The 14,087-nt window shown below is 36.4% G+C and overlaps 1 protein-coding gene across 1 annotated transcript in view; it reads left to right on the forward strand.

Moving 5' to 3' along the window:
* PPFIA2 (PTPRF interacting protein alpha 2) overlaps window positions 1-14,087 on the forward strand; it is a 535,398-nt gene that overhangs the window by 445,314 nt on the left and 75,997 nt on the right. Inside the window, exons 15-17 of the mRNA XM_062202051.1 lie at window positions 262-353; window positions 7,211-7,346; window positions 10,777-10,997. Coding sequence (XP_062058035.1) covers window positions 262-353; window positions 7,211-7,346; window positions 10,777-10,997 — 449 coding nt within the window. The remainder of the gene's footprint in view (window positions 1-261; window positions 354-7,210; window positions 7,347-10,776; window positions 10,998-14,087) is intronic.

The following is a 14,087-nucleotide window of genomic DNA, read 5'->3' on the forward strand; positions in this document are numbered from 1 at the left end:
GTTCAATAAATTTTCAACTATTTATCATTTCTGAATGCCAGGGAATATAGATAATTTGTATTGATTTCTGCTGTTTACATTTTATTATTTTATTCTAAGGGAAAAGTTCAGGAATATCTTGCTGTCTTATCTAATAACCCCCAATAAAAATATATCTGCCAGTTTTCCCTTTTAAAATACAAATTAAGCTTGGTTTATCATAAAGGAGTGTTAGTATTATTGGCATATGCTTATCATCTGTTTATCACTTTTGTTTTCCAGGAAAGACTAGCAGAAGAAATTGAAAAGCTGAGATCTGAACTTGACCAGTTGAAAATGAGAACTGGCTCTTTAATTGAACCCACAATATCAAGGTAACAGTAAATTGAAAACTTATTTTAAATATCCACTAAGAATCAATAAGAGTTTATTCTTAGAGTTCCATATCTCATTAACCAAAATAAATATTTACCTCCTGTTGCTCATTAGTCACTACCAGATTTTTTAAATTGATTCACTCAAAGTCAGAGAGACAGAGACAAACAGACCAAGAGGTGTCATCTACTGATTGACTCCCACATCTCTGCAGTGACCTGGGCTGAACCAGAGGTGGAGCCAGGAGTCTGGATTGAGGAGCTCTATCCAGATGACCCCTGGGGGTGGCAGGAAGTGGAGTACTGAGCCATCACCTCTCCTCCTAGGGTACACACTAGCAGGAAGCTGGAGTAGGATCTGGAGCTGGGAACTGAACCTAGCACAATAGGAGATGTGAGCACCTTCACACCTATTTTATTTTAAGGATATATTTATTTGTTTAAAGGCAGAGCTACAGAGAGGCAGAGGCAGAGAGAGAGAGAGAGAGAGAGAGAGAGTCTTCCATCCGCTGGTTCACTCCCCAGATGGCCGCAAAGGCCGGAGCTGAGCCTAACTGTAGCTAGGAGCTTCTTCTGGGTCTCCCATCCAGGTACAATAACCCAAGGACTTGGGCCATCTTCTACAGCTTTCCCAGGCCATAGCAGAGAGCTGGTTTGAAGTGGAGCAGCCTGGACACAAACTGATGCCCTTATGGGATGCTTGCACCAGAGGCAGCAGCTTTAGCAGCTACACCACAGAGGCACAGACAGAAAGTGAGAGAGAGAGAGAACTCTCACCCACGGGTTTACTTCCCAAATGTCCACAATGGCTGGAACTGGGTGTCTGAACCTCTAGGCCAAATGCTCACCCTCATCACTATATTTTGACTTACAAACTTATTTACAAACATATTTACAAACTTACAACTTCTATATTCCAATATCACTTTCTAATTAAGAAACCCTTAGTGCAAGTAGCAAATATTTAAGTTGCCTTTTATATTCTACATTTAATTATATAGATAGAAGTATATAAAGAAATTCTTCAATGAAGTAATTGAATTTCACATATGTAGATTCATCTCATTCTAAGAGGCTACAGCCCTTTCCTCCTATGTACCCAATACAAAAATTGAACTCTACTTGAATTTTTCTGTATACACATTCCATGCAGAAACATGCAGAAATGCATCCAAAGCCTGGGACTGAACAAGTCATGTAGTATCTACCCATTTTTTTTAAAGATTTATTTATTTTACTTGAAAGTCAGTTACACAGAGGGAGGAGAGGCCTTCCAAATGATGGTTCACTCCCCAAATGGCCACAACGGCTGGAGCTGCACTGATCTGAAGTCAGGATCCAGGAGCTTCTTCCAGGTCTCCCACGAGGTGCAGGGGCCCAAGGACTTGGGCCATCTTCTACTGCTTTCCCAAGCCATAGCAGAGAGCTGGACAGGAAGTGGAGAAGCCCAGTCTCGAACCAGCACCCAAAAGGGATGCTGGTGCTTCAGGCAAGGGTGTTAACCTGGTGCGCCATAGCACTGGCTCCAGTATTTACCCATTTTGTTAAAGTAGTTGAAAATAAAGATGGAATGAAAAACTACACCTGCAAGAATAAAACATTCAAATAAATTTAGCTATACTCACATATTCTGACTAAACACCTTATCGTAAAAGAAATAGGCAATGGAATGATTCTTTAAACAGGAAATGAAAGAGTGGCTAATAATTCATTTTAATTTTCTTTTGTGATTAAGCTCTTTTACTTAAAGTTGTTAAGAGACGTTACAGGACTTCACCCATTTAAGCATATAGTTACTAGACAACACAGAATATCAGCTGTTTGAAATTTTTGCCTGCCACAGGCTTTGAGTAGAAGCCCATTTTATTTTTTTTAAACATTTTTAATTTATATTAAGGGAACAAATTTTATGTATTTCATATATGCAGTTTTTTAGAAGGTGTTATTTAATGAAGACAAATTTCATATGTACCACTTTTAGGAATATATTGGTTCTTCCCCCCATTCCCTCCCTCCCACCCCCACTCCTGTCCCACCTCCTACGCCCTCTCCCATCCAATCTTCATTCAGGTTCATTTTTAATTGACTTTATATACAGAAGATCAACTTTATACTAAGTAAAGATTTCAACAGTTTGCACCCACACAGACACACAAAGTATAAAGTACAGTTTGAAGACAAATTTTACCATTAATTCTCATAGTACACCTCATTAAGGACAGAGGTCCTACATGGAAGTCATATGTACAGTTTTAATAACATAATGATACTTCCCACTCTACCTTCCAACCCTTGTCCACTCCCACCCTCCCTCTTCCTTCCTTTCTTTTATTTTTCAATTTTTGCTATAGCACACTTTCAATTTTCATTATCATCGCAAACTTAACCTTCCATTACATAAAGAATCCCACAAATAGAAAAACCACTATACCTCAGGAGTATAGATAAAGGCTATAATCAAACCACAAAATAATCAAATCTCAAAATTTAAATTTCACTCATATATGTTAATTTTCTGTACTCTGTATATAAATTAACATAAATCAAGGAAAACATGATATTTGTCTTTTCAAGATACAGTCATCTTAGGAATGTTAACTGCACAAGGGCAGACATTTGTGTGTTTTGATAATTCCTGCAATCTTACATCTCAATAACTGCCAACCATGTAGTATGTTCTCAATAAATATTGTTAAACAAATGTGTATTTGGTAAAGCCTTTTTCAGGTGCTTATATTAAAATACAAAGCAAAAACATCCCAAAGGATTATGTCTTATTTTCAAAACATCAATGTTTTGAATATTTCTTCCATAGTTTAGTATGAGAAATACAATTCTGAAGACATAAAAACACCTCCCAATGTTAAATATGTTAGTAATTAATTTGAAAAATCTGACTTATTTCTCAAATTTTTAAAATTCTGATGTTATATTTGAACTGAAATTATTAGTTCAGTAATATAGGTTAATGTGATGATGATGATCATGACCATGAAGTACTGCTAAAATATCTAAGGAGGAGGGGCTGGCGCTGTGGTGTAGCAGGTAAAGCCACTGCCTGCAGTGCCAGCATCCCAAATGGGCGCTGATTTGAGTCTCAGCTATGCCACTTCCAATCCAGCTCTCTGCTATGGCCTAGAAAAGCAGTAGAAGATGGTACAAGTCCTTGGGCCCCTGCACCTCGTGGGAGACCTGGAAGAAGCTCCTGGATCCTGACTTCAGATCAGTGCAGCTCCAGCCGTTGTGGCCATTTGGGGAGTGAACCAGTGGATGGAAGACCTCTCTCTCTCTCTCTCTCTCTCTCTGCCTTTCCTTCTCTCTCCATATAACTCTTTCAAATAAACAAATAAATCTTTTTTAAAAAATCTAAGGAAGAAATCCACAGAATATTATCTAGTCAATACATTAAATATATTCTAGCAGGATCAAATGACTATTTCCTTTTTTACTCTAGATGTCAGAAATACAGTGTTACATTATGGGAGTGTTATCTAAAAGTCCATCACTGCAATGAGTCATCATCACAGCCCAACATACCTACAATAAAGTCATGAAAACAAATATACAAAGCAATTATTCCTTTTTACAGCATATTGTAGTGGAAAGCACACAAAACCAAGAATAAACAACCCATATTCTTAGATTTTGGAGAATAAATGCTGCATGTTTGATTTTAAGAAACATACATTTTAATAAGATACTGATTATTTATAATTCATGTATATGGAGTATTTTACATATATATGGTATATTTTTCTGATTATCTCACAAGCTTTCCAGGTGAAGTAAATCAAGCGAACAAAGAGAATTTTATGAATAGTAAATCATTTCAGAAATATAAAGTATTATAGGAATTAAGATAGCTAAACTGATGAGATTTATAACTTACAAAATACCTGAATGTTTATTAAACAACAAATACATATTGAACAGCTATGATTTGGGAGGCACTTTTTTTAAACAATAAGGAAAACAGAGGGTATGTTAGAATTCAGTCTACTAGTTGTTGATCTAAGAGGTGGGGAGGTGAGAAGAGCTGCATGTCAGTAACTCATACTGTGCACTAGTATCTCCTCTGAAAACAAAGCAAAATGAGCTCCAGAGTAGCCATGGAGGACATAACTACTAAAGCACAGCCCAAAGGAATGGTGAGATCTGCGTAATGGGAAAGAACAATAGAGACTGTACCAGAAAGCAGAGGGATCACAAACATACTTTCTCTAAGAAAATTTATACCTGATTCATGTATGGAAATTCTTGATGAGTTTGAGAAGGGAGAAAATGTGTGGTTCATTGCTTAAAAGAATCACTAATTTTTTTGTAACTTACTTAGACCTTCAAAGAGCCTCTCAACTATTATACCCTTACAATGATTTTCTAAATGATTGAGTATAGAAATATTGTGTAGAAGTCCTCTTGTTAGAGAACTAGCTCAAAAAACTGGGAGGAACAAAGAAAAACAGATGAGCAGGAAATTCTTTGCACAAAATGCAAACAGTGGGCTCTTCTAAGATTGGTTCTCTCAAGATTTATTGTGCACTTTGTGCAGGACAGACATAGTTGCATTGGAGATATAGTGGTGATAGAGCACACATTCCAGATGGAAAATACAGAAATATTAGTTTGAAGATTGTTATAATTGAGAGAATATAGGAGCCAGAATAGTACATGGCCATAAATTTTAATCTGAAGCCTTAAGAATGCTAGCCATATACATGTAGTGAAAGACTGTGTCCAGCAGAATTAAAAGTGTGTTCAAAGGCTCAGAGGAGAAGGAAAATGTGAGTTATTGAAGGAATTGACTGAATGAAAAGTAAGGTGGAGAGTAGCTAGTGTGGTGGACAGGAGGAAGGGCTGAGGTTGAGGAGGGCTTTGGAAGGTCAGGAAGAGTTCCAAGCAGGTCACTGGTGAGCCAGAGCTGCATTGTGTTTCATGTTCTTGCATACGATCTGGAGTGAGAGAGAAACAGAAAACAGTACTCCTCAAACGATAATTTATAGGAATTAGGAACTCCACTCTGATACCCAAAGTAACATTAATGTGAGAAGTCACAGGTAAAAAGGTCAGAGACTATTCTGAAAGAGATAGTTTGGGACTGTATTATAATCAGTATTACTCGTAGTATTATCCATTATCTTACTGGATATTTATGCAATGCTCATTATGTGCCAAGGACACCACCCTGGACATAGAATGGTAGCTAAACTGATTTTTTGTCTTCTTGGAACTTAGATCATCTGTTCAATAGATAGCGACTGAGAATCATGGAATTTGTGAGTTTGGCCTGGTTGCTTAATTCATACATACATGACCCTATAAATATAGTTTGTGTATTTATGCATATATAAGATTTATCCACAATAAAGACAGTTAACTTGATTATGTCTGAAATTCATTGCTATGAAACAGTAAATACCATTCATTTGTCACTGATTCCTTAATTATTTTCATCTAATGTCATTTGGCAAAACAAGGTCTTCAATAGATAAATGTCTTCCACTGTTGCAAACACCCAGACCTCTCCTAATGCTTTTTAATCTTGCCAAACATTTGGAAATAGTTGCATTTGTTCAAAAAAACGAAAGAGAGTATGTTTGATTAGTGAGAGCCCAATTTCAACAGAAAAGTCAGCTTTTTGCATTTCTGACTCATGATGGATCTCTTATTTGATAGGACAGCATGATGTTGCTGTTATTATCATAATCATTATAATACAGTAGACTGAATTTGCTATAAATGTATATAGGATTAATGTGTGGAGAAACCTTTTCTGTGCTTTGATAACAATGTGCTTTATTATCATGTTTACTGAAAAACATTATGATGATATATGCCAGTTGAAATTTTCTTACCAGTTTGTCTCTGCAAAGTTTAGAATAAAATGTGCTTAGCAAAAAATTTTTTTCTTGGGGCCTGAGCTATGGTGTAGTAGGTTAAGTCTCCACCTGTGGCATGCACATCCCATATAAGGTTCTGGTTCTCGCTAGTCCCAGCTGCTCCTCTTCCAATCCAGCTCTCTGCTTATGGCCAGGGAAAGCAGTGGAAGGTGGCCTAAGAGCTTGCGCACCTACGCCTGTGCCGAAGACCAGGAGGAAGCTGCTGGCTCCTGGCTTTAGGTCCGCTCAGCTCTGCCATTGCAGCCATTTGGGTAGTGAACCAGTGAATGGAAGACCTTTCTCTCTGTCTCTCCCTCTCTCTGTCTTTAACTCTGTCAAATAAATAAATAAAATGTTTTTTTGAATTTCGTAATCCTTTTGGAACAATTTCCTATCAAAAGCTAAAAAATAGTTCAGGTGATATATATTTTCCTTTCAAAGGCAAGATTATTAACCTTGGGTCAATCTGATTTTAAGCATTTTGTTGATCCTCATGTTGAAAAATAGAGAATATGTGAATAAATTTATCCAAACAATTTTGAAATACTGGTACCCCAACATTTACACTTTTTAGTTAAATTCTTAAGATATATTTAAAACAAATATTGTATAAATCGCAAATATTGAACTATTCATTAAAAAGCTCAAACAAAATAGAATTTTTAGAATTTAATCTAATGGATATTGGTTATGAATCCTAACATGTTTCATTGTACCTTTACATTTGAAAATGTTACTGACCAGAGATGTTATAAGTGTATTCCAAAGGAGAAAATGCACTTGACTTTGGAGAATGAACCTGAGACAGGAACTTCTGACATAAGTCTCTGCACAGGCCTCAAGCAGTCATGACAGTTGATCATATTTTTTTCTTAAGATTTATTTCCTTGAGAGTTTATGCTTTATCTACAATTTAGCAGCATATAGCAATTTGCTGGTATCTTTGAGGCTGGAGATACTATATATTCCTCCTTTTTCCAGAACTCATCTCGACACCTCGGCTGAGTTACGGTATTCAGTTGGATCCCTAGTGGACAACCAGTCTGACTACAGAACAACTAAAGTAATAAGAAGACCAAGGAGAGGTCGCATGGGTGTGCGAAGAGATGAGCCAAAGGTTAATCTTTTTGTTTTGATGGTTTTAATTGAAACACTGAATTAACAAAGAGAATTCAAAATGCTAGCATTTAACTGGTTTCATGGAGTATGACATATTTTTAAAACTATAACTAACATAAAACTACTATTATGTGCTAAAGTTCAATTAGTCATTTCTCATGTATCTAGTCATATAACATTATGAAGTTTATACTAATTTTATGCTAATATAAGAATACAAAGGGAGCTGGTCTTGTGGCCTAGCAGGTTAAGCCTCTACCTGCAATGCCAGCATCCCATATGGGTGCTGGTTCAAGACACAGCTACTCCACTTTTGATCCATCTCCCTGCTGATGTGTCTGAAAAAACAGGGAAGAAGGTGGACCAAGTGCTTGGGCCCCTGTACTGACATGGAAGACCCAAAAGAAACTTAGGGCTCCTGGCTTTGGTTTGGCCCAGCCCTGACATTTGTGGTCATTTGGGGAGTGAACCAGAGTATGGAAGATCAATCTCTCTCTCTCTCTCTCTCTCTCTCTCTCTCTGTCTCCCCTCCTCCATCTGTAACTCTGCCTCTCAAATCAATTTTAAAAACCTTAAAAAAAAAAAACCTTAAAAGTAATCAAGTGATGGAGTCAAAACTTGAATGTATATTTCTGTGGTTTTGCAAATAGATTTTTTGGTTTGCTTGGGCACTTAGGCAATATTAATTATGAATTATGAATTCAATTTAATTAACTATTTTAATTAAAATTCTTTAAAAACACTTTGAAGAAAATGCATATATTTTACCCAAAGTGTTTTTAGAGAACTATTAATGATTAATTTTTAATATTTTATATATCAAAGTTATGATATAACCCATCTGTCTGTATTTGCACAGACTCTCAATACCTTTGGGTTTTAACTGGTGTTAAAACACTGTGTGTAAATAAATCCATCACAGTAGAGAGTCAATAACTCTTGAATGAATAAAAAACAAATAAAGACTGCATTAAGCTCAATATAGATCTTTTCTCATTGTGATGTGACAGATAAATTAGGGCTACTCAATACTGAAATGATTTGTAACACAAATGTCAAGTGAGGGCTTTAATTTGTAAGTCAATATCTTGTGCTCCTCCATATAATTCATTTTACATGAATAAAAATGTGGGCCAGTTTTTCGTAAAAAGCAGACAATTCTATTACCTCTATCTTATACCCACAGCTTGAAAAATACTGGTATATTGGTCACTCAAAACTGTCATTCAACTAGAGGACTTATTTTTTAAAAACACAGCTATGTAATAGCATGCTTGGTGCTTAAAAAATGAAGGGAATGTTCCAGTGACCAGTGTAGTAGAGATGAAATTAAATCACTTTGCAACAATTTAAGAATATTTTTTGTAGAATCTTTGTAAATCAAGATTGGGGAAAGAATTCTTGTATGACCTGTCATGTGATAATATCTGTGCTCTTAGCTTTTAATGATAAAAATGTAGGTAAGACTAATTAGCATCAGAAATTCAAATGGTTGAGTACAAGTAAATAGAGATTATTATATTAAGAAATAAAGAGAAATTTACAAGTGTGGATACTTTAAAGTAACTGTTAACTTGAACCACAAATCATCTTTATGCCTCTTAAAAATTTTAATTTTTTCTAATTAATATTGGCATTACTCAAGGTATCAATGAAGCATTTTGCTAAAGTAATATATTAAAACATCATTGATTAATCGTAGAGATCTTTAACATCTTTGGTTAAGTTTATTCCAAGGCATTTGATTGTTTTTGTAGCTATTGTGAATGGGATTGATCTTAGAAGTTCTTCCTTAGCCGTGGCATTGCCTGTGTATACAAAGGCTGTTGATTTTTGTGCATTGATTTTATATCCTGCTACTTTGCCAAACTCTTCGATGAGTTCCAGTAGTCTCTTAGTAGACTTCTTTGGGTCCCCTAAATAAAGAATCATATCATCTGCAAAGAGGGATAGTTTGAGTTCTTCCTTCCCGATTTGTATCCCTTTAATTTCTTTTTCTTGCCTAATAGCTCTAGCTAAAACTTCCAGAACTACATTGAATAGCAGTGGTGAGAGTGGGCATCCCTGTCTGGTACCAGATCTCAGAGGAAATGCTTCCAACTTTTCCCCATTCAACAGGATGTTGGCCGTGGGTTTTTCATATATTGCTTTGATTGTATTGAGGAATGTTCCTTCCATACCCAGCTTGCTTAGAGTTTTCATCATGAAAGGGTGTTGTATTTTATCAAATGCTTTCTCTGCGTCTATTGAGAGAATCATATGGTTTTTCTTCTGCAGTCTGTTAATGTAGTGTATTACGTTGATTGTTTTGCAAACGTTGAACCATCCCTGCATACCAGGGATAAATCCCACTTGGTCTGGGTGGATGATCTTTCTGATGTGTTGTTACATTCTTTTGGCCAGAATTTTATTGAGTATTTTTGCATCTATGTTCATCAGGGATATTGGTCTATAATTCTCTTTCAATGTTGCATCTTTTTCTGGCTTAGGAATTAAGGTGATGCTGGCTTCATAGAAAGAATTTGGGAGGATTCCCTCTTTTTCGATTATTTTGAATAGTTTGAGAAGAATTGGAGTTAGTTCTTCTCTAAATGTCTGGTAGAACTTAGCAGTGAATCCATCTGGTCCTGGGCTTTGCTTTGTTGGGAGGGCCTTTATTACTGTTTCAATTTCTGTCTCAGTTATTGGTCTGTTTAGGTTTTCTATGTCTTCCTGGCTCAATTTAGGTAGGTTGTATGTGTCCAAGAATCTGTCCATTTCTGATAGATTTCCTTGTTTGCTGGCATACAAGTCCTTGTAGTAATTTCTGATGATTCTTTTTATTTCTGTGGTGCCTGTTGTTACGTTTCCCTTTTCATCTCTGATCCTATTGATTTGGGTCTTTTCTCTTCTTTTTTTAGTTAGTTGGGCCAATGGGGTGTCAATTTTGTTTATTTTTTCAAAAAACCAGCTCCTTGTTTGGCTGATTTTTTGTAATGTTTTTTTTTTTTTTTTGGATTCAATTCTGTTGATTTCTTCTTTGATTTTAATTATTTTTCTGCTCCTACTGGGTTTGGGTTTGGTTTGCTGCAGATTTTCTAGATCCTTGAGATGACTTGAAAGCTCATCTATTTGGTGCCTTTCCAATTTCTTGATGTAGGCACCTATTGATATAAACTTTCCTCTTAACACTGCTTTTGTTGTATCCCATAGGTTTTGGTATGTTGTGCTTTTATCCTCATTTGCTTCCAGAAAATTTTTGATTTCTCTTTTAATTTCTTCTATGACCCATTGTTCCTTCAGGAGCATGTTGTTCAATCTCCATGATTCATTCTGGTTTTGCCAGGTTTGCTATCAAACCATGTATGCTTTCTATAGTTGTTTCTCAGATTAGTGCTTTGAAAATGTGCAGTATGATAAACATTCAGCATTGTCCATTTACCATCCAGGTGAAATCTCTTGGGGATCATGAGTGGAATAGAACTCAACAAATTGGAGTAATCAGCAGCCACCCTTTTGAAAGTGACACTGAAATGTCTGATATTGATGATGATGACAGAGAAACGATTTTTAGCTCAATGGATCTTCTCTCTCCAAGTGGTCATTCTGATGCCCAGACTCTAGCCATGATGCTTCAGGAACAGTTGGATGCCATCAACAAAGAAATCAGGTGAGTCCAATTAGTACTGATAGTATACAGAGATTAAAAATTTTTCATATTAAAACTGTGATTTTCAGATAAAACACTGGCCCCCTCTAGGAGATTGTTAGGTCTGCAGAATCTCAGACTTTATCTCTGACCCACTGGGTGATAATGTATACCTTTACAAGATTCCCACTATATCTATATCCTGTGAAAAATTAGGACAAACTTTGTAAGGTGCAAACATGAAATATACAGATACATGACATTAATGACAATAGGAAATGATAAGTTAAAGATGAAATTTTTTTCCAATAAGTTTTATAGCACTTTTAAATTAAAATTTATTGTTGAAATAGAAAAACATGTGGTGGATGTATGTATATCCTTCAATTTCATTTCACATGGCTGTAAAAGTACTAAATAGTAGGAAAACTATTTTGCATTCATCTCCCTTAGAAAATTTTAGATATTGGAGTGAAATTAATGTTATTTTTATCAGTTCTAGGCCATTATATCAGGGACAATGTAGTTCTTAGAAGTTCATAGAGTTAATTACATACCATTTATTAAAAAAAAAACATTTATTTCTCATCAACACCCATGAACTATGTTTTTAGTCTGTTGGGCTGCCATAACAAAATACCACAGACTAGGTCAATGACTTAAATGGAAAAATTATTTACTCACAGTTTTGCAGACTGTATAGTTCAAGATCAAAATTTTAGCACAGTTTGGTATCCGGTAAAGGCTAAGGTATCTGATATCTGTTGTCAGCAACAGTGTCATCACACACCCTCAGTAACAATCTGTTTCTCTTGAAAGACTCTTAGCTCTGTTACCTTAGTGTTGTGATTCCCAGGGCCAATCTTTTTTTTTTTTTTTTTTGACAGGCAGAGTGGACAGTGAGAGAGAGACAGAGAGAAAGGTCTTCCTTTGCCGTTGGTTCACCCTCCAATGGCCGCCACGGTAGCGCGCTGCGGCCGGCGCACCGCGCTGATCCGATGGCAGGAGCCAGGTGCTTATCCTGGTCTCCCATGGGGTGCAGAGCCCAAGCACTTGGGCCATCCTCCACTGCACTCCCTGGCCACAGCAGAGAGCTGGCCTGGAAGAGGGGCAACCGGGACAGGATCGGTGCCCCGACCGGGACTAGAACCCGGTGTGCCGGCGCCGCAAGGCGGAGGATTAGCCTGTTGAGCCACGGCGCCAGCCAGGGACAATCTTGATCTTGAATAATGAAGGACACAGTTTAGTATAAAGCCTGATTTTTAAGTTCTCTTTTCATTTTTTAAAAAATATTCCTTTATCTATCTTGTGAAAGTCAAAGTTACAGAGAGATAGGGAAAGACAGAGAGAGATATCTTCCATCTCCTGGTTCACTCCTGACTTGGCCAGGTGGAAGCCAGGAGCCAGGAGCTTCATCCAGGTTTCCCACATGGATGGCAGGGGCCCAAACACTTGTGCCATCTTCAGCTGTTTTTCCCAGGACATTAGCAGGGAACTGGATGAGAAGTAGAGCAGCTGGGACGTGAACTGGCATCCATATGGGATGTTGGTGTTAGAGGCAATGGCTTTACCCTCTACACCACAGTGCCAGTCCCATTTTTTTTTCTTTTCATTTCAAGTAGGATTTTAAATGCTTATTTATTTGTTTGCTTTTTATTGGAAGGCAAAAACAAACAAAACAAAAAGAAACAAACAAAAAAATAAACCAGAGAGCCAGAGACATCTTCTATTGTCTAACTCACTCCCAAAATGTCCATAATAGCTAGGGCTGGTCCATTCGAAAATGAGGAGCAAGAACTTGATCCAGAAATATCAGTGCATGGCAGAGACCCAAGCATCTGAGCCATCACCGGCTGCCTTCCAGGGTGCACATTAGCAGAATTTGGAATTAGGAGTAGAGCCAGGTGGAACACAACATGGCATGTGGGCATATCAAGTGGCATCTTAAGCGCTACTCAAATGCCCACTTCTGTGATTTGCATTTTTAAAAATAAGTTAAAATCACAAAGATCACTTATTTCAGTGACTTGTAAGAAGACAATGCAAATCTTTCTGTTTAATCAGTGAACATATGCTACTTAAAAACTGGGAGAATTGCAAAATAAAGTTAGTGAAGACACAGTAAGAATATCATTGCCACTTAAGCGGTAAGGTTGTGTTCTTTATGAACATAGTTATTTTGAGGGGAGAGTAGAGGAAACAAAACAGTGCTCCTGTTAAAAGAATTTTGATGCATGAGTGTCTGTTGTAGAGTTTGGATGATAGATGAGTGTTTCAGAATCCCCTTTTAACCCCAGCACCATTCAGTAAACATAAAAGTCACATATTTCCTAATGTTATTTGAAATTTCAAAATAAATATCTTGTCTAAAACAAAACAAAAAAGCTAGTGATCATATAAAAATGTAGGTGAGTAAATGGAACACAAATTCTCATAACAACCATAGACCAAACAACTATTTCCTATTGCATATATGTAGCGAATGGCATCCCCCTTATTAAATATGTAAAAATATTTAAGTCAAGGGTTATATATCATAGAGGGTCACAGTAAACCATTCAGAGTAAATAACAGAATATTAACAATATCTTTTTTTTCAAACACAGTATACTGATAGGAGAGTTTCATTACAACAACACATGAAATGTATATAGATTCTATTAAATGGGATCTTTATATATCCCAAGTGTGTAAGTACTTTATTCTTTGTAACTATGTAATACCTAACTCTAAGATATTCTTGAAGCTTCTTGCTGTTTAAGGAAAAGGGGTAACAGCTAGTGCTTTGCTTTCCCTAAAGCATTTATATTATGATTTGTGTTTACACTTTTTCTTTATCCATATATCTATTTATGTACCAAACTATATCTCCATAGCATTAAAATGCCTAGGATTTATTTAAAATAGACCTGGCTAAGTAGATGTTAACATTATAAATGATTATGTTTTATTTGACTACACAATTATGAATGACCATTCATTGTGGAGCCTATCAATTAAATTTTTTCATTGAGTATGAGGTAAGATTCGGTTACCTCACTGAATCTGGGTTTCAAAAAGCCTTTTTACATTGGGTTGTGAGCTAAATGCAAGATTAGGATTAGCAGTAGA

The sequence above is a fragment of the Lepus europaeus genome, chromosome 10 (assembly GCF_033115175.1).
Source record: "Lepus europaeus isolate LE1 chromosome 10, mLepTim1.pri, whole genome shotgun sequence".
NCBI classification, from domain to species: Eukaryota; Metazoa; Chordata; class Mammalia; order Lagomorpha; family Leporidae; genus Lepus; species Lepus europaeus.